Raw genomic sequence first — 23784 nt, 5'->3', positions numbered from 1 at the left:
AATGCCAATAATCACAATATATATCAACTGTGACGTAAACTGCTCAGATGTAAAAAAATACAAATTTCTTTATTACCAATAATAAATAAGCAGTTTCAGTATGAACTCAAATTTATAAAATAATTCCAAGAACATATGATCTATTATCAAGATTTGTTTTATGAAGAGTGAACATTTGTCTAATTTTGGTCTTTTTTTTTTTTTACTTAGATTTATTTATTACTTTTAAGAGAAATTAGATCATTTTAAATTGAGAATTTCAATTTCTTAGAAATTTTTATATTTTTTTATAGATAGATATATAGATAGGTATAGATAGACAGACAGACAGATAGATAGATAGATCTCATTGAGTGTCGTTTAATTCGAGTTTACACTGTGGTATGGAAAGGTTGACAGAAGAAAGGCTCTTGTTAGAGTGCACTAAAAATAGATAGTTACACTGCTGCTGTGCTCACAGTAGATTTACTGCTCTCACTCTGTCCTTTCTGCTTTATAACCTGTGTGCTTCTGTTCTCTGTTGCTTTTGAACACTGTGGGCTCTCGTAATAGCAGGGTGGGTCACACACCATGAATCATCTTCTCATTTTCTGTGAAGATATGATTTCACTGTGGGAGGTTTCTCCAGTTTGATGTTCCTCCTGTGATCTCTGCTGTGATACAGGACTCAACATTCAGTACATATAGTCCGCTTTGAGTCCATCCGTGCATACATTGGTGGATTTGACAGCCATCGCAGAGAGAGACAAAGAGAGAGATGGAAGCTGATTTATGGAAAATGGGAGGTACAAGAGTGAAAAGGATGGACAGGAGGGAGGGGAGGAGGTCAGGAAGAGTGAAGCTTGCAGTAGTGTATAGTTGAACTCTGATTAAGCTGTCAGAGTGAAAAGTGGAAGGTCATAGAGAGGGGCGTTTGAGATATTTACCACACACATACACACACACACACACACTAAAATGAGAGCATTCTTTAAAATGAAGACTCTTTATTGACATCCAGGATTCCAAGATAGAACTCAAAATCCACTGAACTTTTCAATTAATAAAATGTTCTTTAGAATAAAAATAAATAAATAATAATAATAAAAACAAATATATATATGTTTTAAATGTTCTTCACAGCACACTCTTAAAAATAAAGGTTCCAAAACATGGTTGTTTGCAAAAATGCCATAAGAACCATTATTGGTCCCTCAAAGACCCTTTCAATGGTCAGTTCTTAAAAATACATTTTTATAATCTAAAGAACACTTTTCCAAAATAAAGAACCTTTTGTGCAATGGAAAGGCTCCATGAATGTTAAAGGGATAGTTCACCCAAAAATGAAAATTATGTCATTAATAACTCACTCTCATGTCGTCCCAAACCAGTAAGACCTCCGTTTATCTTTGGAACACAGTTTAAGATATTTTAGATTTAGTCCGAGAGCTCTCAGTCCCTCCATTGAAACTGTGTGTACGGTATACTGTCCATGTCCAGAAAGGTAAGAAAAACATCTTCAAAGTAGTCCATGTGACATCAGAGGGTCAGTTAGAATATTTTGAAGCATTGAAAATACATTTTGGTCCAAAAAAAGCAAAAACTATGACTTTATTCAGCATTGTCTTCTCTTCTGTGTCTGTTGTAAGACAGTTCAAAACAAAGCAGTTTGTCAGTTTGTCATATCCAAAATGTATTTTCAATGCTTCAAAATATTCTAACTGACCCTCTGATGTCACATGGACTACTTTGATGATGTTTTTCTTACCTTTCTGGACATGGACATTATACCGTACACACAGCTTCAATGGAGGGACTGAGAGCTCTCGGACTAAATCTAAAATATCTTAAACTGTGTTCCAATGATAAACGGAGGTCTTAAGGGTTTGGAACAACATGAGGGTAAGTTATTAATGACATAATTTTGCAAATTGGGCGAACTAACCCTTTAATGTTAATGTTAATGTTAATGCCAAGCATAAATTATTCTTAAGAATGAAGAGATAAGAGTGTAAAGAGATATATGTGATTGTCGATCACAATGGCAAAAAGATGGAAAAGTGTTGTAAAAGACGCCTGTAATGGAAAAGATGACAAGAGATGGGAATGTAATCCCATGGCTCCCCGGTCTATGAGAAGAGCTCTTCCTGTTGATCCAAACTCTGTCTACACATCTAACCCTGTGAAGTGCTATAGCGCTCCATACAAACACAGCTAATCCTGGGAGAGGAACAGATAGTTCGGGAAAGTAGCCTTGCTAAGTAAACAGTAGTTCTGTTGATGTAAATTAAGATTAAACTAATTTGTATAACAGTATAATTTGTTATCTTTGTAATTATGGAACCATTTCCCTTGTCTTTGGTGTCCACATTTTACTTATAACTATCCTTCAAATATCACTTATGGATAGGATAGGATATCATTCATGATTTTGCCCATACATCTGTAGTGCCAATGGGAATCAGATTAGTAAAGGTGACTATCATTAAAGAGGAAGTATACCATGAGTTCTGTTGTGAAGCCATAAGCTCTGATAAGCTCATGGGTCAAAGGTCAGGCATTTCGGTTTCAGTTGGAGGGGTGGTGGTTTGAACAGGAGGGATGGACCAAGAGACGCTATCTGCACAACAGTGATTCAATTAGTTCTCAAAGGACGGTTAGAAAGTGGTAAATGAGCCTTAATTCACATGACCAGGTTACCCATCAAGGCCTCACCCAGAAGTGGTTTAATCAGCACAGAAACTGATGCACGTAAGCCTTACTCTCTCATTATTTTATTACAGACATCCCAATATATACAGTATATATCATCTCACTGAATAGATCCACATTCCTGTTTTGACATCATGGAAAACTATTAAATGGTAAACCAGATTAAAGATTAAAAGGCTGATGTTTCTTTGAAATGTGAACATACTGTGAGCATTTAAGTAGATTTATTTTCACTAGTCAACTGGGCTGCGTGATTGTGACATAAAAACTGTCAATTACTCTCCTTGTGATATTGTAATTAAGAATATAAATTTTGGTTAATAGAATTCACATTCTTATATTTTTGTGTATATGTGTTGCTAACTGCGTGGCCTATTTTTATTTAGTCTACACATCATAATTCTGTCAAAATATGTCATAATTTTGACATAAAATATTGACTTAGTAACTCATAACTGATTCATAATTCATAACTTTTTTACTTTTTATTTTTATTCTCATAGTTATGACTTAGTATCTCATATTTAATTTTTCATATCATAATTATGACTATTTTTTTTTTATTTTTTTATCACATAATGATGACTTATCTTATTGTTCAATACTTTTTGTCATAAAAATACCATAGTTTAATTTTTATGTGGCAAAAATGTTTCCAAGCTGAGTTATGTGACGAGTGGAGCGAGGCCGGTGGAGTGATTGGAGATGAGCTACACCTGTTCGACCCACCGGTCTCGAGGCCCACGGAGGAGATGGAAGGATATAAAACTGGAGCGACGACAATGAAGGACGAGAGAGGACCAGGCCTGGGCTTTTAGTTGTGTTTTGGTTTTTATTTGAGCGCACCAGTCGTCCGTGAGGGGCTGGTGCGCGGTTTTGTGTTTATTTTTGTTATTATTAAAATGTTGTTTTGATTGTCAAAAAAAAATAAAAAAAATAATAATAAAAACAAAAACACAACTAAAAGCCCAGGCCTGGTGGACCTGAAATTATGTGCTGCATAGTAGGAGCCACCAATGTAGTGAGTAACAGAAGGTTCTGTATTGCCATCTGCTGGCCTCCAATATATATGAATAAATAAAAGGGGAGCTATCACGACATACTGATTTTTTTTTTTTTAATTTTCAGTTCTCCACATGTGCTAAGGCTGTATTAATGTCTGCTCTATATATTTTGTACGGTTTAAGAACATAAATAAATAATAATTATGCAACGTATATCCTACTAAATAAATATATGCAAATCGATATATGATGTTTGCGTTTTTGCGGGTTATTAAAAATTAATTTGCATTTGCAAAAACATCGATGCAAAAAAAAAAAAAAGAGACAAAAAATCCACTCTGAACTCTGTGCTCCAGAACAGCGGAACTACCCTGTCGTTCCTCCCGTTTCCTGTCGGATCTTTCCTGCACGTGACACGTCAAAATGGCGGAGCGGGAAGAAGCGGTGAGGGGGTTCGTCGCTGTGACTGATGTTGACGAAGAGAGAGCCCGTTTCTTCCTCGAGTCAGCCGGCTGGGACCTACAGGTCAGTAGCACACTGATCACTTTCTCACTGACATATTATTCTGTGAAGCACAAGCACTGCGGCCGAGGATTCGGCAGACTGTAAGCCTCCACTGGCAGCCTGTGAACTGAACCGGCTAACGAAATGTGCAAGTCACTCTTCATTAAAATCACAAGGAGTATCTTAAACGGATTAATCTGGTTAATCATATCATGTAATTCACACTTCAGGACTGAAAGTCATAATGGCATTGAAGTAGAGATTTTTAAACTGTGCCGGTAAATTTTACATAGAAATTACGTCTTAAGCTAGCAGCTTTAACGTTAGCCTGCTCAAGTGATACTCATGTTTACATTCGGGGTTTGATTTCTGTTCTTCCCTACACATCCGAAATTGTGCTATTTTGGAGTCGCTAATATAATTAATCAGATTTATCTGGTTACAGAAGGCGGATAGTAGGTGGTTTGTTTCTGTAATTCACGTAGTGCGTGTCTGTCTGTGAAATGAAGTGACAGCTCTAAAATCTCTGTGTGCTCAGCTTGCTTTAGCTAATTTCTTTGAGGATGGAGGAGATGATGACATCGCCACCCTCCCTCAGCCAGAGTCGGGCTCTGTCAGTCGGTCCACGGGGCCAAGGTAACACAAGTCATACATTTGGGCTTTCAGTTAATCAATATCAGCTATGTGAGTAATGTAATGTCTTCTGATTTCAGTGAACACAGAGTGACATCCTTTAGAGATTTTATGCCTGAGGATGAAGATGACAGTGGTGAAGAGGAAGGCCAGAGGTACTGAATTCCTCTACAGTTAATAAGAGCTAAAGTCACCAACTCACCATCAAATCAAAATGAAAAAATCCTTTCTTTTCTTTTTTTTTTCGAATTTCATTATAATATGAATAATTTATTCTTTTAAATAAATATTGCAGTGTTTATTAGATGTATAGTGTTCATGTAATGATTTGTTTTAAATAGAATATTGCAGTTTATTTTAAGCAACCTCTAGATTGCATAAACAATTTGAGATTGCAACTTATCAAAGACACCAATCAGACTTCTGAATTGAGAAGTAATTTTTCTTGTAAATGTAACAATAAGGAAGACAAGATGATCACAATTTCCATTTAATGATGACATGTACGTTAACCTTTCTTTGTATTTAGCACCAAGGTTTGTTGATTAAATGTATATTTTAGGTTCTGTGACTGCACACCACGTCTTTTAGGCTTTTCTCCATTTTTAGTCAATTTATCTTTTTGCTGTGCAAAGGGTCTTGCACTAACATGATTTGGAAAAATATAAATATTCAGCTTAGTCTTTCAACTATTAAAACTTCATGAGAAAAGTGTGATGATTATATAAAAATAAATTAGATATTTAGGCTTCAAATAATTTAGGGCAGTAAGATTGACAAAAATCATAATTGTCGATTATTCCCTTGAAATTGTAATTGTGATTATTAATAATGATTATCATAATTTACATTGAATCATGTTTATACCATTGTTTGATGAAACTGCATGCTGTACTTTTAATGAAAATAAACATGCTGAAAACACTCTTTTGAAAAACTTTTAGTACTTTTTTACAGTATTAATCCTCAAATGTCAACCATACATCAGATTGGTTTCTTCTTTAAACTATAAAAAAATAAAAAATAAATGTGAATGGTATTATAATCTTATACTAAAATTTAAATAATGGGCAAAACCCTTTATAGCATAACATATAGAAAGAAAAAAGCATGCACAATAACATAAGTGGGCTTTGAACGATTACATAACTGTGGCATCCATAATTGTAATCGCGATTAGAAATCTGATTAATTGTGCAGCCCTAGTATAATGATATATGATTCATATAATGTTCATATGTTTTAGATCGAATATAACATTTCACCCTCCAAGACTAGGTAATAAAATAAATACTCTCACTTTTGTAATGCCATGTTTACTCACACATTGTATTTAATTCTTCATTTTATTGAGTAATGTCTGACTTTTGCTCTCATAGGTTCTTTGCAGGGGGCTCAGAACGCAGTGGGCAGCAGATTGTTGGTCCTCCCAAAAAGAAGAGCCCAAATGAGCTGGTTGAGGACTTGTTTAAAGGTGCTAAGGAGCACGGGGCAGTTCCTGTTGACAAACCAGGCAAGGGACCTGGAGAATCCAGCAAATCCAGCAGGGTAGATTCTCCACTGAATAAGCTGTACTGTAAATTAAAGATAACATGCCTGCTTATTGTGTACTCCTATCTCAAATGATTTTCATCTCACTCCATTTTTCTTTCTGTCTTCTTATTCTATAGCCATTTTTGGGAGGTGGTTATCGACTGGGTGCAGCACCAGAGGAGTCGTCGACTTATGTGGCAGGAGAGAGGAGACAGTCCAGCAGTGCACAAGATGTGAGTCACTGGCCTGTGACTGCTGAAGTCTTTGAGACGTAGAGAGATCTGCTGCAGTGGTTTGTGCTGTGCCAACAGGTGCAAGTGGTGCTGAAGCTCTGGAAGACTGGCTTTAGTCTTGATGATGGAGAGCTTAGGAACTACAGTGATCCTGGGAACGCTCTCTTCCTGGAGTCGATCCGCAGAGGGTGAGCTCTGAATCCATTCACTGGTATTTAATTGTTTTGGAAGATTAAAGAAGTTGATTTTAATGAACTGAAATCATAGTTCCCCCTCAAGTCAGTTCCAGAATCCACTGACATTTTTTGTTGGGTTCTTGGAAACATATTTAGTTTTGTGTTGACTTTTATTAGACAGTCCTCTTCTAACTGATTGTCAAATCAGATTTAATAGAACATCTTTCTTGCTTTCTGGCATTTTCAGGGAGATTCCTCTGGAATTGAGACAGCGTTTCCGGGGTGGACAGGTAAACCTAGACATGGAGGACCATCGGGATGAAGATTTTTCCAAACCTAAATCTGCTTTCAAAGCCTTTGCTGGAGAAGGACAGAAACTTGGCAGGTTGGAAAACGTTTAAAAAAAAATTCACAGACTAAAACGGATGATAACGAAAAAACAACATTTTTGCATGACAAAAGCAATGAAAAAAATATTTTGACATTTTCGTCAACGAATAAAAACGAGACAAAAATGTTAGGGTGTTAGGGAGGAATGACTGAACGAATCTCCTGCTTGGAAAGGAGGGGAGATGTGGGATTTGAACTAACGCTGTGAAAAGTTTGCATAAACTTGCTGCACGTCTCATAAAACGTAAATAATGCCAGCTCCTGGAAATACGAATGACCAAAAATGGACACATGCCTCAGAGTCTGCGGAAATGAATTACTCAGGGATATTGGTTTATTTAGACTCCGAGAGAGTGTCAGCCACATTAAAAAAGTGATAACTTAAGTCATTTGTGGGTTAATGCTTATCGGAGACGCGAACAGTTTCAAACCTATCCGATTTGTTGAACTGGTTCAACCGGCTCACTAAGAAGAACTGGTTAAATTCAGTTTGATTGCTGAATGGAGGATGACAGACAGCCGCAGTGGAAAGAAGAGTTTATGTGAACTTGAATTTAATGACTAAAATATTAATCTGTACATCACATTGTACTATGGAACAGCTTCAGAACGTTTTGGTGCTTTATAATGTTTTTGTGCCTTTCGTGGAGCTCAACAATAACACAGAATAGTATACGCACAATATCAGATTTGGATCAGTCTTGTCTGACCGATACCAGATCCGCAGAAAATGCCAGAATCGGAGCCGATACAGATCCCGAGTATCGGATCGATGGATCGCTAATTGTTAATAAATCAACAAAAAAAAGAGAGAAAATCACTCACTGCTCTTGAATGAATCACTTTAATTAGCCCAAATAAGAATTAATCTCATTTTAATGTATATAAATTAATGCTGTCAAATGATTAATCGCACGCAAAAAGAAAGGTTTTGTTTACATATGTGTGTATACTGTGTATTGATGTATATATAAATACAAACACATGGATGTATATATTTAGTAAAATAAATGTTTAATATAAAATAATATAATATATACATGTAAATATTTTTTAAAATATATATATTGTATATGTGTGTGTATATATATATATATATATATATATATATATATATATATATATATATAAATAATAAATATACACTGTATATATACATATATTATGTAAATAAAAACTTTTATGGGATGCAGTTAATCGTTTGACATCGCTAATATAAATAAAAGTCTGCTTGAAAAATCATATGTCAGTGATCTTTCAAACGAGAACCATGTTCTTGTTTCTTTATAAGAAGTGGTTTTATTTCATTTTGAGATGTTGGCCTGGTTTCACAGACAGGGCTTAGACTAAAACAGGTTTAGGCCATAGTTCAATTAGGACATTTAAGTAGATTTTATAAATGTGCCTTAGAAAAAAAACATTACTGGTCTGCATATTGAGACAAAACAAAGGCATTGTTATATTTTAAGATCAACCAGTGTAAGTTTCTTTCAGTTGAAACAGCTCAGATTTACATTTTAGTCTTGGCCTAGGCTTAAACCTTGTCTGTGAAACCGGGGATAAATTTACTGTAGATTTCGTAAACATATGATATTTTGTCGACTAAAACTAGAATAAGACTAAAAACAATTCAGATGACTAAAATATGACTAAAACTAAATGGTATTTTAGTCCAAACTAGACTGACTAAAACTACTTCCAAATTTGATGTCAAAATGAACACTTGTTGGAAAACTGTTACTTCATTCCTCTCCTGAGCTAAGGACTGCTGAACTACTCTAAAACGTGTGTTTGGCCAATGCCTCATTGTTGGACAGGAAGACTTTACTGACTGACTGAATCAATCAATGTCTTTTTTTCTGAAGTTATGAGGGTAACTTGTTTTATATTAACAGTGATTAGACATTGTCTGTTTACACTTTCAGTAGTAAAACTGTTCTATAACATTTTTTACATGGAACTTTAGTCCTTACAACAACGTTATTATACATGATAGGAGCAGATCATTTGATTTTGGATGTTAATTGTGACACTTATTGTTCTTACAATAATTACAATAATCTAAAAACTACATATAAAAGGAAAACTGCTAAAATATTGAACCTAAAAAGAAAATAATAGAAACAACTTTTAATTAACTTAAATTGACAAGTTAATTAGTCGATTCTTACCCATCACAAGTGTGAACTATGTGCAGTATTAACTTTTTAAGCCTCATTTTCTACCTTTTTATCACAAGGGGGCGTTTATTGCCTTTTATAGTTTATTGCCACTTTTAGTGTTCTCCTGTGTTTGGAGCTGTGCATTTGCTGTTAATAGCATTAGGGAAATATTAGGGCTTCACGATTTGTAGAAAATTGCTATTTTTAAAGCTTTTAATATATATATATTTTTTTAAGCTGCAGGTTTGTTTTGCCTGTTTGTAGGGCTGCACAAGTTGGCCCAAAATTGTGTGATTGTGTCAGTATGACTATAATAATAATAATATGAATATATATATAAAAAAATACTATTTTAATTTAGTTGTAAAACAAAGTATGAGAAAAAGTTTTATTTTACAGTATGGCTTGAATTTTATTTTAATAGAAAAGCACAAGGTTTATAAGGGCTACTCATAACAAGTTTGAGAAGATGCATATATTTATTAAATTCAATCAAAGCCTCTGTGATTTGTTAATCGCACTAATCCATAACAAAATTTTTTTTTTAAGTCATATAGTACTTCGTAAATAGTGGCTTGTTCAGATTCATGACTGCTTTGAATATCCATCAATTAATGTACACCGTGATCTTCACATGGAGACTGAACTTTTCAAACTTTGCTGTCCTTATTTCCCTCTAACCTCCCCAGTGCCACTCCAGAGCTGGTGTCTCTCCAGAGAAGCCCACAGGACCAGGCCGCCAGTGAAGCTGAGGCCAGTGCCTCCATCAGTGTGGACGACTCTCAGCCTGTCACGAGCATCCAGATCAGGCTGGCCGACGGAGGCCGGCTGGTGCAGAAGTTCAACCACACCCACAGGTAAAAGATGAAAATAACCCTATATCATGAAAATCTTCCTCTTATTCCATCTTTGTCTATCACAGGGTGTCTGATGTGCGTCAGTTTGTGGCAAGCGCTCGCCCGGCTTTAGCTGCCACCGAGTTCGTTCTCATGACGACTTTCCCCAACAAGGAGCTGACGGACGAGAGCCAGACGCTGAAGGAGGCCAACCTGCTGAACGCCGTCATAGTGCAGCGGCTAAAGTGACCGGTTACCTGGCTTTAGTAAAGCGCTCTGGAGTTGGAGATACCGGGACGGAAAGGACTTCTAATTACTTAATTTTGTTTTCTTTATTGATATGTTATTCCTCTGTGACAGTTTTGGGGTGATGGGTGTTTCTGATAAAGCTAAATGGAGATGGAGGGGAATCAATCACACTGTGATACAGTTAGAGAGAGGAACCCAAGAGAAGAACTAACATGTTTAATAGTTTAATAATAACTGCTGAACATATTCAGATTAAAATAAAGAGCTTTCTGAAGAGTTTTGACCTCCTTTTACCTCGGTGTCTATCTTGCAGCTATATGCTGCATTGCTTTACCTCCTCCTCAGTTTTATCCCTCGTTCTCTGATTCATCTCTTAACCTTTCTCAAAACTGTAATTAAAACTAAAGTAGCCTTATATTCTAGCCCCATGACCAAGATCAAGCTCAACTGTCAATAAAACTTTTTTTTTTTTACAAAACTATCTATTTTTTATGACACATGAGGCTTTATTTTGTTATTTAGGTTGTCACTCTATACTGATTTTTTTATTGTTGTCATTATTATATTTTTCCTGGTTATTAAAGAATGAAATTATGAATTGGTTGATTAAGAGCCAACTTCAATTTCGGACTCTGCTGCTGGTGAACATATCAGTGGCCTTCTTGTATTCTATGCAGAAGCCTACTATAATTCTGGAGATATTGTGTGATTGTGAGCTGTGGTGAACCTGATATTAAACCCTTTTGTCTGGCATTAGAGAGCACTTTTTATTTTTTGGAGCGTTTGAGCGCATGTCACGGCCAGGTGCTGATGTCCACACCAATCCCCCAGGAAGTGGTTTGTTTTTGAAGGCTTTGTTTGTGTAAGATCATGCTAGACGGCGTGATGGAAGCTGTTAGTTCAGAAACTGGAGTCATGAGTTTGTTGTGCACTTTTAGGGTCTGTGGAGTCCACCGTCTGACACCGTAGGAATATTTTCACACAGTAATGAAACTGAAATCAGACATTAATGACCTAATGGATTTATTATTATTATTATTATTTTTTTTTTTTACAAAAGACATATTAAAACTTTAGCATACTGACACCACTATAATGTATAAAGTATCCATTCAGTATGAAACGAGATTAAGTTGGCCCATTTATTATTAAATTAGATCTAATTCAGCTAATCAGCTAAATGGTTGCCTTTTAAGAGTTAACTAATGGGCTGATCTTCGGGTATATTTCAGCTTTGTATATTTATATAAGGCTAAATACAGTCTAACTAATAAAAAATAAATGTATATCAACAGCAAGCATTCTTCGCACTTTTTTTATTCTTCAGGAAACTTGTTTCTATTCCTTTTTGCGCAGACGGATGTACATGGCTCCGCTGCACAGGAGCAGAGGCACACAAACCCAGGCCAAGTAAAAGCAGTAGCCGAAGTGTCCCGAGCTCAGCTCTCGCGAGACCGGAAGGATTTCTTTATTGTGCAGAGTGTAAATGAGCACAGCCGTGAAGACGTTCAGGCCTGAGGAGGAGACAGAACATTTCACTTGATTTTCCCTTGACTTCAGAACAACTGAAATGAGTGTTTTTCTTGGACTGAAGACGGTAACCTCGAGTAATAAAGTGAATTAGGTTGAAGCGCTTACCGGCAAATGCCTGGCAGACGCCGGTGAGGTAAAAGAGTCCTCCTTTAGATATAGTGAAGAGCTGTCCCAGGAAGATCAGGAAAGAGACGGCGGAGAAAACCACTGACAGGATCATAAGAACCTGGACAGCATGCAGCCACTCTGACGGAAATAAAACCGAGAGACTGTTCTTATTTCATTACGTTCGAAAAAATTCCAACATTCTAAAATTTAAATCCATTAAAGTGCTCAAATGTATTGTTTTACCCGTCTCTTTTGATGATTCACAGGACATTGGCTCTGTTTTATTGTAAAATCTGCAGTCGTACCATATGTCCGAGTGCTCTGAGCCGTCCCAAACCCACCAGGACTGAAGATGAAATGTGCATTAATGATTTCGGACTTATGCACACTGTACTAACGATAAATCAAAAAGTTTTGGAACGTAATCCGCTGTAAAGGGTTCCACATGCTTACCTTCTCCATGGTGGCGATGAAGAGAGCCGCCAGTGTGATGAGATGAAACAGTGTGACAAACAGCAGAAGAGACGCCATGGTGATGAACAGCACCTGTCAACATCTCAAATCTCAACTTCTGTGTTGTACATCACCACACATATTTGACTTTGAAAAAATATGCAAAATATATGATGCATTCTTGTTCTTCTTATTATTAAATTATATTATTATTATTATTATTATTATATTGTTTATAAACATTTCTTTAACATTTTTAAATATTCTAAATAATATTATATTATTGTTTATATATTTATTATAGAAATAATGTTAGATATGTTGTTTATTTTTATAATAGTATCAATTATATTATAAAACATTATTATTATTATTATTATTATTAATGTTTATAAACATTTTACTTAACATGTTAAAATATAAATAATATATTGTTGTTGTTAATATATTTATTATATAAAATGTTCTGTCTGTTATTTTATTATACTATTAATTATATGATAGAACCCATTATTATTATTATATCATTGTTATATAAAAAAATAATTGTTTGATGTTCATTGGAGGGTTTAAGATACAACTGCATGACTGTATGTTTCCCCTCAGGTTTTTTGTAAGCACGAGAGGTTCGACAATCTGTTTTTGCTAGAACTTAAAGATGGAAAAGGCCAGAAGTAAACTGACTACGGCTGAAGTCCAGAACTGGGAAATGAAGGCTCTCATTCAGACTTTTCTGAGACACACCATGCTTTTCCTCAGGGCAAAACTAGAGAAGAACAGCCTTGGGAAACGTCATACTCTCATAACCAGTCTTGTAATGTTCTGTGAGATGTTTATAGTAACAAAAACTTTTCTAAAATGGTTATTTAGATTCTGATAAAATTATAAGATACATTTACATTGCCTTGTTGAAATCATGTTATATTCACAGGATAGTTTCATGTGATAAAGTGTAAATCCTGTTGTATTTTATGGTTAAAATGTTGTTTTTAGAACTATTCAAATCATAAACAAGAGTGAAAGCGATTTAAATAAAATGTGAACTCACCAAATGTGATCCAAATCCAGCAGAGGCAAATATGGACGTGTTTATCCAGGTCTGTTGCTGCTTTCCGCCCTTTTCTGTTCACCAGTAAATTGAAGGATGTTTGTTGGGGTCAACTTCAGCATACGCCCATTTCCTTGTCGCCGAGTTAGTGCTGTTGTCCTGCACACAGTCCCATCAGATCCTCCTTGTGTGTTCAGGAAACACATGAGCATGGGCACACGTCTCTCTGTCCTTGCTAGTCGTTTATCATCTCAGAGGGTGTGCGCTGAGTTTCTATGGGCTTCTATCATAACTTCAATCTCCTTTGATGCTTTGATGATCTTGATTATATGTGTGTGGGTTTCATTCATCCTCACCCAAGAGATGGAGTTATGGTCATTTAACAGGGAAGGGAAAGCCACCTAAATTGGGAAAACAACAGGAACCTCAGTGTTTATTTGTCATACTGTATACAGTAAATGTAGGTGGACCAGGGAAAAAAATATTACTATATGTTATATTATCTATATATCTGTATTATTTCCACAAATGTTACAGATACATTCACATAACAATACAATCTTTACATTACAGAAAATACATCTGTCCGTTGTATTGGATACCATGAATTAAAAACTGTTTTAAATAATTATATACATTAATTCATTTATTTAATTTATTTAAATAATAGAATATGACAGAAAGAGTTTGTTATTTTCTGTTATTTTTAGGTTCATATAACAAGTTCATAACAATTGCAATATGTTAATGGTTTAAAATATGTTTATAAAAATTTAAATAAATTTTTTTGTAAAATTAAAATAAAACAAATTTGTAAAATTTAAATAAATTTTTTTTGTAAAATTTAAATAAATTACAATCCTAAATGCTTGCTGTTCACTAGTTTCAAAATATTTAAAATCTATAATAATAATAAAAATAATAATGTAATAATAATAATATTGTGTTTTTTTATTATTATTATGATTGCCAATTATTAGTTTTTATTATGAAAGTTTAAAAGCTTTGATTAAATATATTCTTCAGAATTGAAGCATGAATTATTGCTTGAATTTTTATTTTTATTAGAAGTAGTAGTATTTGTTATTAATGTTTGTGTGTGTTTTCATACTAAATGTTCCATAGTTAAAAATCGAATAATATTTTTATTATTATTATTATTATTTTTGTTTTTATTATTATTAATTCATTATTATTTATTGTTGTTTCTAAGTTAAAATAAACACGAAGTTTTTTTAAATGTATTTTTTTGTGATTAAATATTCAGTAGACATTGGTGGGGGTCAGTAACACGTATTCCGCTGCTTGTAGTTTCCACGCCAGTCCAGTAGGGAGCAGTATTAACTCTGTCATCCCCGCTGCGTTCGTGGAAACTTTTCAACGTTACGACGTCAGAGGAACAGCAATGGCGACAAGGAGCTCTGGGGTTTCACGGACCCAAACAAGAAGAGGAAATTCATGCAAAAACATTTTTAATAAAATCAGACAAGGCCAAATCAGGGGTGTTGGGTTGACTAGAGGGTCTCAGGTGAGATCTTAAATTATATGAAGGTCTAAACTGTCGTCAAAGCGATTTTTGGACACTGTTTACATACAGTAAACAGTCTGGGCCTGAAGGGCCTGAAGAGCCATGGATATAAAATAGGTCTCAGACTAAAATTTACAGCGTTTAGACGATATCACTTGCCTAAGCTACGTAGTGCTAAAACAATCAATGATACTAAGAAGAGAAATAATATAGTGTCTGACCCGTTTGTCTTATTTGAAGTGTTTTTGCAGTGCTTGACAAGTGTTTTGATTGTGTTGTCAAATGCAGTTTCCTGTGGCTCTGCTGGAAGAGAGAGATAAAAGAGCTCAATGGCAGGGGATACCAGTGTTATTGAGGAGACTTCATGAGAGCAGCCATCCCAACAGCGATCTCTCTAAGATTCACAGCATGGTCATGGTATTCAAGACTTCCCTTGTCTGTTCACACAAAATGCCTCGCCTTAAGTACTTTTGTATAACTTGCTATCAGATGTTAAGTGATTTGTTTTGCGACTGTGCAGGAACTGTCATCATTGCTGTCTATGGAGGCTATGTCATTTGTTACAGAGGAGCGCAAAACACCACAGGAGTCGATTTCTCCAAATACATATACGTTTGACTTGTTTGGAGGAGTTGATGTGAGTTTTTTTGTAGTTAAATATTACTCATCTTGATCAAAATAAGTTTAATTGTATTCAGTTTGAAGTTCTGAGTTGTGATTGATCAAGAGCTCTGAGAGCCTGTAAAAATGTACACTATTGTACAAACTGTTTTGAGTTAAAAGAATACTCCATAAGGAGCGTGAAAAGCAGCGGTCATGGTACTGAGCCTTGTACTCCATACTGTATTTGTGATCAATATGATACCTCGTCATTCACTGCTACAAATTGATGATGGTCAGATAAATAAGATTTGAACCATGCCAATGCGATTCCATTAATGTCAACATAATTGTGGCAACATAATAGTCTACTCAAAAGAATGTTGTGGTTGATATAGTGTCAAACACAGCATTAAATTAATCATTAAATTGTTCAAAATGTACAGTAAACACACTGAAAACATTACAAAAAAAATCTATTTTAAATAAATACTGTTTGAACTTTCTGTTCACCAAAGAATCCTGAAAAAAAGTATCACAGTTTCCACAAAAATGTTAAACATCTGAACATTTTCTACATAGATAAGTTTCTTAAGCACCAAATCGGCATATTAGAAAGTTTTTAAATGTATATTAATGCAGTTGTCTTATATTAAACAGATCAGTAGCTGTAAATTTAGAAATTAACACTCTCAAAAATGTAGTCAAAGTAGAGTTTGTGCTATAAATAATTGTTACTCTGATATACTGAGTTTCCCCATGATTCCATTGTGAAATTTTCCATCATGCTCCATTTTTATCAGTCACTAAATTATTGTAACACATGATTTATTATGAGATTGATACTCACTTTAAGTGACGAGCTTCTCATCAAGTGCTGTTACATGTTTTTAGCTTTGTCTTCTTATTCCACTCTCGCAGTGTGGAAAAAAACAGCACAAACTGAATTTTACCAACTTGGAATCATAATATTTTAATCTGAAAGAAAGCAGCTTGGCTGGTACCATAATTATCATAATTGCAGAATGTATATTTGTTAGTTACTCATTATGCTTTTGTCATTCATCTGCAGTTATTTGTAGAGATTCTGATGCGGCCAACGCTCACAGTACAGGGAGACCTACCCATACGTAAGCTTATTTAAATAATAAATCCAAGCTTCTTTATTTACATAATTTAAGAGCAGAAATAAAACTTGTTTTTAGTAATGCTGTCCCAGTCATTAAAGGTTTGCTTCATTCTTTTCAGTGAGTGATGATCTCATCAAGGATTGTCTAAGTGTTCTGTACAACTGCTGTATATGTGTAAGTGTAAAACAATGTGTATGACTCCGGAAGGACGCAAATAATAATTCAGAATTATTTAGCTTGTTTCCTTATGAATAACAGCCTCTGTTTTTGTCTGACAGACCGAGGGCGTTACAAAAAGCCTTGCAGCAAGGGAGGACTTCGTCACGTTCCTGTTCAGTCTCATGTCCAATAAAAAGGTTTTCCTACAAACTGCCACTCTTATTGAGGACATTCTGAGTGTTCGAAAGGTAAAAGCCAAAGCACATACACTGTATCAGTTTCCACAAAAAAATAAAACAACACAAAGGTTTTCAAAATTGATAAGAAATTGAGCAAATCTGCATATTAGAATGATTTCTGAAGGATTTCTGACATTGAAGACTGGGGTAATGATGCTGAAAATTCAGTGTGTGACATTACAGAAATAATTGGCATTTTAAAATGTATTAAAAGTGTTTTTAAACTTCCGAAAAGTGCTATCTGAACTTTAGCATTGCAATAAATCTTTTTTTTTGCCATTTTAATCTTAGGAAATCATCCAGCTTGAAGTAATTCCAAACTTGGCCAGTCTGGTCCAGAGCTTCAACCAGCAGCAGCTGGCCAACTTCTGTCGTATCCTCTCAGTCACCATATCAGAGCCAGACGTGGATGTAGATGACAAACACACCCTCCTGGCCCGCAGTACCCAGCAAAAGACCAGCACATGCCCATCACGCGCCGAGACAAACCAGGGTTAGAAAACACAACTGCAGTTAATCCACAAAAAATGTTGATAGGGTTATAAATGCCCTCATGTAAAATAGCACTATACATTTTACGGTGTCATGTGATCTTTCTGCAGTGACTCTGGTCAATATCCCAGGCTTCATTGAGCGCCTGTGTAAGCTTGCCACACGGAAAGTTACAGAGGCGGCGGATGCCTCCGCCCGACTGGAGCTGGAGGACTGGCACAGCTGGCTTGACAATGCATTGGTTGTGGATGCTCTCATGCAGTTAGCAATTGAAGAAGCAGAGCAGAGCAGTACAGGTGAGGTCCTCCTCTCTTTCCCGCTCTGGTATTTCCATTAGCTGCATTATTTGGTCTCACCAAGTCTTGATTGGCTGTCTTTCAGAGTCATCTGATGAGAGCTCCCTGTCCTCTCGTCTGCTCAGACACAGACTGCCCCAATCCATGAAGATCGTACACGAGATCATGTACAAAGTGGAGGTTCTCTATGTGCTGTGTGTGCTGCTTATGGGCCGACAGAGAAATCAGGTAATGTGATGGGATTGAAGTGATTGTGAATTTTAATACACATGACGTGGAATGAGTCAGGATGAACTACTAGTTAACTGACCAGTCACTTAATAATGTTGACTAAGCTTGACCTGTCTGTTTATTTAGAGTTTGAATTTGTGTGTGTATGTATGTATATATGTATAGCAAAACAGTAGTAATATGAAACATTACAATTTAAAGTAACTGTTTTCTATTTAAATATATTTTTAAAGTCATGTATGCCAGTGGGATCAAAGCTGAATTTAAAAAAAATATTATTATGACATTGAATTGTACGTTTCTTTGCACAGTCTTCACTGTCATCTTTCTGTGCTGAATTGCTCAAGAAAGAATGAACAGCATCTTTAATGTCTTTTAAAATAAAAACAAATCCTACTGAACCTTAACTTCTGAACAATATTTAGATGTTTAGTCTTGTGACTCAGGTTCACAGAATGTTGGCAGAGTTCAAGTTAATTCCAGGTCTCAATAACCTGTTTGATAAGCTGATCTGGAGAAGACAGGCTTCTGGACACGTCCTACATCGGCAGAACCAGAACTGTGACTGCAGTCCGGTAAGAAGCAGCCCTTTATTACTCTGAATTATTTAAAAGACTCTTACATATGGATGGTTCCAGCGCGTGAATACAGTTGTTTTCCCCTCTACATCAGGAGATCTCTTTCAAGATCCAGTTCCTCCGGCTGCTGCAGAGCTTCAGTGACCACCATGAGTGAGTGTCACAAAGAGATGCAAGGAAATGCTCCAACTGAGAAAGGTCAAACTGGTCTGATAGGAAACTTTTTCTTAATTGTTCACAGGAATAAATACCTTCTTCTGAGTGGACAGGAACTGAATGAACTGAGTGACATCTACCTGAATGCAAACGTCTTTGAAATGGAAGCACTGAATAACACAGACAGGCATGGGGACGCTTTTCATATCATATTACTTAAGTTTCAAACTGCTCATTAATTGGTTTATATTAATTGTTGAGTTTGTTTATAGGAACCTTGTCTGTGATGGTAAAAAGGGTCTTCTTACACGGTTAATCTCAGTCATGAAGAAAGAGCCAATTGATTCTTCATTCAGGTGAAATCTTTAGTTAGATTTTGTAATGTTTTCTTACACTTACTGACCTCTTCTGTTCATAACAGATATCTTGTGTCTTGAGATTGACATTTCTCCATGTCTCGCTTCAGGTTCTGGCAGGCAAGAGCCGTGGAGAGTTTTCTGAGAGGAACGCCATCATATGCTGATCAAGTGTTCCTTCTGAGAAGAGGCCTGTTAGAGGTGAGCCAAATATGTGTGTAATGCATTACATTGCCTGCGTGAACATACACGGCCATTCAAAAGTTTGGGTTGTTTTCTTGAAAGAAATTCATTTAGCAAGGATACATAATTGTTTAAAAGTGAAATTGAAGATATATATATATATATACATATATATATATATATATATATATATATATATATATATATATATATATATATATATATATATATATATATATGTATATATATGTTACAAAATACTTATTTCTAATGAATGTGATTTTTTTTTAAGAATCCAGAAAAAAAAGTTTCAGTTTCCACAAAAATGTGAAGCAGCAAAGCTGTTTTGCTAATAATAAGAAATGTTTCTTGAGCAGCAAATCAGCATATTAGACTGATTACTGAAGGATCATGTGACACTGATTACTGAACAGCTGCGGAAAATTAATTGCAGGAATAAATGACATTTTAAATATATTAAAAGTTTATGTCAGACTGTACTAGTATTTGAAATATTACTGTATTTGTTATCAAATAAATGCCGCCTTTGTGAGCATAAGATAATTCTTTTAATAACTTTCAAAATCTTAACCAGGTAGTGTACAGTTATGAAACTATTTAGTCATCTCATAATTCTCTTTTTTCAGCATATTTTATATTGCATCATCGACAGTGGCTGCAAGTCACATGACGTCCTTCAGAGCTACTTTGACCTACTTGGTGAGCTTATGAAGTTCAACATTGATGCCTTCAAAAGATTTAACAAATATGTCAACACTGACGAGAAGGTGGGTTTACAGTCAGACCCTTTGTGATTAATCTTTTTTAATAAAAGACACCCTGAAATGATCCAGTAACTCAAATCTGTCTTTCTCCCTTTTACGCCTCAGTTTCAGATGTTCCTGACTCAGATCAACAGCTCTCTGGTAGACTCCAACATGCTGGTGCGATGTATCGTCCTGTCTCTGGACCGCTTTGAGAGCCAGACCAATGATGTGAAAGGTTTGACTCAAATGACTGAACGGTTCATTGAGAGATGGATGCGAGTGTTACAGAGTGTTAAAGATGTGTTTCTTTGTCTCTTTCTCAGTGGTTGAAGTGTTTTCAGAGTGTCGCCTCTTGTCCTACATGGCTCAAGTGGAAAACAGGTTGTCCTTCCTTTTCAGACTGACAAGCATCGTCAATGTCCAAACCCTCACTCAGGCAAGTTATACGATTTTTTTTTTTTCGTGTGTGTCAGGGTTCGCATCCTACAGCATGAGTGCCAGTACTGACACAGGGAAGGGTAATCGCTGACACATGAGCAGTAGCAAGAGTGGTGCAACAACAATGACTCCATAAAATAAAGTGTTACTGTTTTTTTTTTGATTATATACTATTGACCCTTAAAACTGATTGGCATGATTTTGATCCATCACAGGAGAACGTGAGCTGCCTGAACACCAGTCTGGTGGTTCTGATGCTGGCGCGGAGGCGGGATAAGTTGCCTCTCTATCTGAGCGCTCTGCGAGAGAAGGAATATGCCGAGAAATACCCCGGCTGCCTGCTCAACAACTTCCACAACCTGCTGCGCTTCTGGCAGCACCACTACCTCAACAAGGACAAGGACAGCACCTGCCTGGAGAACGTGAGCTCGGCTCCATTGACCAAACACAGATATCCTCTCATGGTTGTGAGCTCTAAAGGCATAAACTTTTCTATCTCTTTCCAAAAACAGAGCTCTTGTATTCCCTTCACCTACTGGAAGGAGACGGTCTCAGTGCTTCTGGCCTCTGGAAGAAGCTCACGCTGTGCTATTGCCTCCTACATTGATGAAGCCTACAGGGACCTGGACAGAGACTTCCTGGAGCTGTGACTATAGAGACTGAGAGGACTTTCTTTTCTTCATCAGAATTACATCATGGCATCAAGTTTATAAGACCTAGTCCCTTCAGATGCATTACAGAATGTGTGTGTGTGTGTGTGTGTGTGTGTGTGTCTGGGTATTCTTGGTGCTGAGGGTATATTGATCTGCTCTTGTTCGATAGCATGAATGTATGTTGGCTCAAAGTATTAAATGTGAAATGAATGTGCTTGGGCAGGGGTTTTCAAACTGTGGGTCGCGACCCACTTGTGGGTCACAGAATGGAACAAGGTGGGTCACACAAAGTCACTTGGCTGCAGCTAAATTTGCGTTTCAATAAAAACACACACACACACTCACACAGTTCAGTCTAGGGCTGCACGAATGTGACGAGTGGGGCGGGGCCGAGAGCCGTGGAGTGATTGGGAAATGAGCGACACCTGCAACACTCACCGGTCTCGAGAACCCCGGAGGAGATAGGAAGTATACAAAAGAGGAGCGACGACAGTGAAGGACGAGAGAGGCCACTGGGTGGCGTCTGTACTTCCCGGTCAGAGAGCACCTGTCCATCAAAAGCTCACTATCCAATCAGAGTAGATCACTGTTAACACCACCCCCATGAGATGTTTGTGTCAAAACACCAAACGAAAAACTGCGAAACGTAAGCGAAATCTGTAGCAATGAATTCAGAATCCACGATTAGCGAAAACGAATCTTTGAAAAACATTAACAAAGAATGAAGCATATTTGAAGAGCCTGTTAAATTTGTGCGACTGAGTTAATTTTTTTTCATTTTCATAGTGTTTTTCTTCTTTTGTAATGGCATATTTTTGATAGTTTCTGAAAAAGTTACGTTCAGTTTTATAAAGTTTCGTTCATTATTATTGAAACAAATGTAATTCCATAAGCAGGGCACAAATGCAGGATTAATTGTAACACTACAAGATTTAAACATTTCCACATAACAAAATGTACAAAAGTTTGCAATATTTCCTTGATGTATCATCTCTGTTTAGAGAAAAATTTGCCAAAGTTCAGAAGTCTTTTGAAGATATTGCTGAACATTTATTTAACCATCACAAAAATAAATATATTTTTTTTATTATTATTTAAAATGAGACACATCTGTTTATTATAATTTTTTACCAATTTCACAATTATTTTAATCTCAAAACTGTGTTAGATAGCTCTGCTTTGCTTCTCATGCTTTTCTAAATAAGTGTTGGATTGTGCTCCGTTCTCGCCGACACAAACGGAAGATCATGAATGTATTTTCTGCAACAAAACACAGCAGCGCAGATTACAGTTCACTAGAGTGAGCCTGCTTCACGTTTTTATGAACACTACATATTTTAACGTCTGTAAACAAAAATTAAAACTGAAATATTAGTAGTGAAAATTTGTTATTTTTATTAAATACTTAATTTCTGTCATCAAACTTTTAAGATTAGGCTTAAAGTAATGTCAATCGTTTTCTTATTTTTTTTATATATATATATTTTGGTGGGTCGTGAAATAGATTACACTTGTCTAGGTGGGTCGTAGAATGGAAAAGTTTGGGAACCACTGTGCTTGGGAATATGTAATGCCACTGTAGGTGTGTTTGTTTTTGCAGTGGCACTAGGGTCTGGATGTTTTTTTAGTTGGTAGAGTTACAGCTGCCTTGTTCTCTAGTGCTGAATTCTCTCGCCTCCTGTAGGTTGGCTTGTCAAGTTACGCATTCAGACATGACAAACTCCTGGAAGTAGTCCGGAAGAGCCTCACTGCACTCTGTCCCTTACTGCAAAAAAGACTATTTAATTCAGGGACATTCTAATGTCTAATATTGGTGATTAGCTTAGTTTACATACTGCCTGTATATTTATGTTATTATGTACGTAGTTCTCACTCAACCTAAAATTTTAAATTTCAGCCCCAAACTTAAATACAAAATCAACAGAAGAAAATAAAGATCACGTTTTATCACAAGCATGTTTCTGTGAGTATGGGTACTAATTCATCTGTTAAAATCAGTTTGTTATGGAAACGTAGGGATATAGAGCCAGGTTTAAGAGTTTAACTTTGGGATTATTTTTGTAAAAGAGTCTGATAAATTAAAATATATTATTTTGCAGCAAGTTTTCCAGGGTTACTTTATTTTTAATGTAATTATCATTTTTGTTTTCTGTACTGATAAACAAAATTATGTAAATGTACTTTCTCTATAAAGTAAAAACAATAGGCCCTTCCATTGGTCTTTTTATTTTAAATTTTTTGCTGTCTCTCTCTAGTCTGACCAGGGCACTTGAGTCAAGTTGGCATCGCTCAGACTCTGGCCAGAATGACACGTTTTTTTGTTGTTGTTCTTATCTTCAATGCCCAGAAAGGTAGTAAGGAGATAATTAAAGTAGTTAATTTAACATTTGTGCTTCAACCTGAATTTTATGAAGCTACAAGAATA

At 35.9% G+C, this 23784-nt stretch overlaps 3 protein-coding genes across 3 annotated transcripts; 2 read left to right on the top strand and 1 right to left on the bottom strand.

The window, feature by feature from the left end:
• Positions 1 to 4061: 4061 nt before the first annotated feature.
• Positions 4062 to 11164, top strand: nsfl1c (NSFL1 (p97) cofactor (p47)). The gene is made up of 9 exons (XM_059527607.1): positions 4062 to 4220; positions 4738 to 4835; positions 4913 to 4987; positions 6212 to 6380; positions 6503 to 6598; positions 6677 to 6786; positions 7022 to 7159; positions 10016 to 10183; positions 10249 to 11164. Exons 1-9 carry the CDS (start codon positions 4119 to 4121, stop codon positions 10409 to 10411), a joined length of 1119 nt encoding a protein of 372 aa, XP_059383590.1. The 5' UTR covers positions 4062 to 4118; the 3' UTR covers positions 10412 to 11164.
• Positions 11165 to 11735: 571 nt separating this feature from the next.
• Positions 11736 to 13943, bottom strand: LOC132117707 (epithelial membrane protein 3-like). Its single transcript, XM_059527024.1, has 5 exons — positions 13554 to 13943; positions 12506 to 12598; positions 12296 to 12398; positions 12050 to 12190; positions 11736 to 11925 (listed from the first exon to the last, which is right to left on the bottom strand). The coding sequence occupies exons 2-5, from the start codon at positions 12581 to 12583 to the stop codon at positions 11750 to 11752; spliced, it is 498 nt and encodes a 165-aa protein (XP_059383007.1). The 5' UTR covers positions 12584 to 12598; positions 13554 to 13943; the 3' UTR covers positions 11736 to 11749.
• A 948-nt stretch (positions 13944 to 14891) lies between these two features.
• On the top strand, positions 14892 to 21595 carry trpc4apb (transient receptor potential cation channel, subfamily C, member 4 associated protein b). The gene is made up of 19 exons (XM_059527606.1): positions 14892 to 15081; positions 15370 to 15498; positions 15602 to 15718; positions 16754 to 16811; positions 16930 to 16985; positions 17090 to 17218; positions 17501 to 17702; positions 17812 to 17997; positions 18083 to 18225; positions 18675 to 18803; positions 18901 to 18959; positions 19048 to 19149; positions 19235 to 19318; positions 19429 to 19519; positions 20149 to 20289; positions 20392 to 20503; positions 20592 to 20704; positions 20922 to 21128; positions 21219 to 21595. The coding sequence occupies exons 1-19, from the start codon at positions 14959 to 14961 to the stop codon at positions 21354 to 21356; spliced, it is 2319 nt and encodes a 772-aa protein (XP_059383589.1). The 5' UTR covers positions 14892 to 14958; the 3' UTR covers positions 21357 to 21595.
• Positions 21596 to 23784: the final 2189 nt, after the last annotated feature.

The sequence above is a fragment of the Carassius carassius genome, chromosome 37, assembly GCF_963082965.1.
Source record: "Carassius carassius chromosome 37, fCarCar2.1, whole genome shotgun sequence".
NCBI classification, from domain to species: Eukaryota; Metazoa; Chordata; class Actinopteri; order Cypriniformes; family Cyprinidae; genus Carassius; species Carassius carassius.
This window is presented reverse-complemented; position numbering and strand designations above follow the sequence as displayed.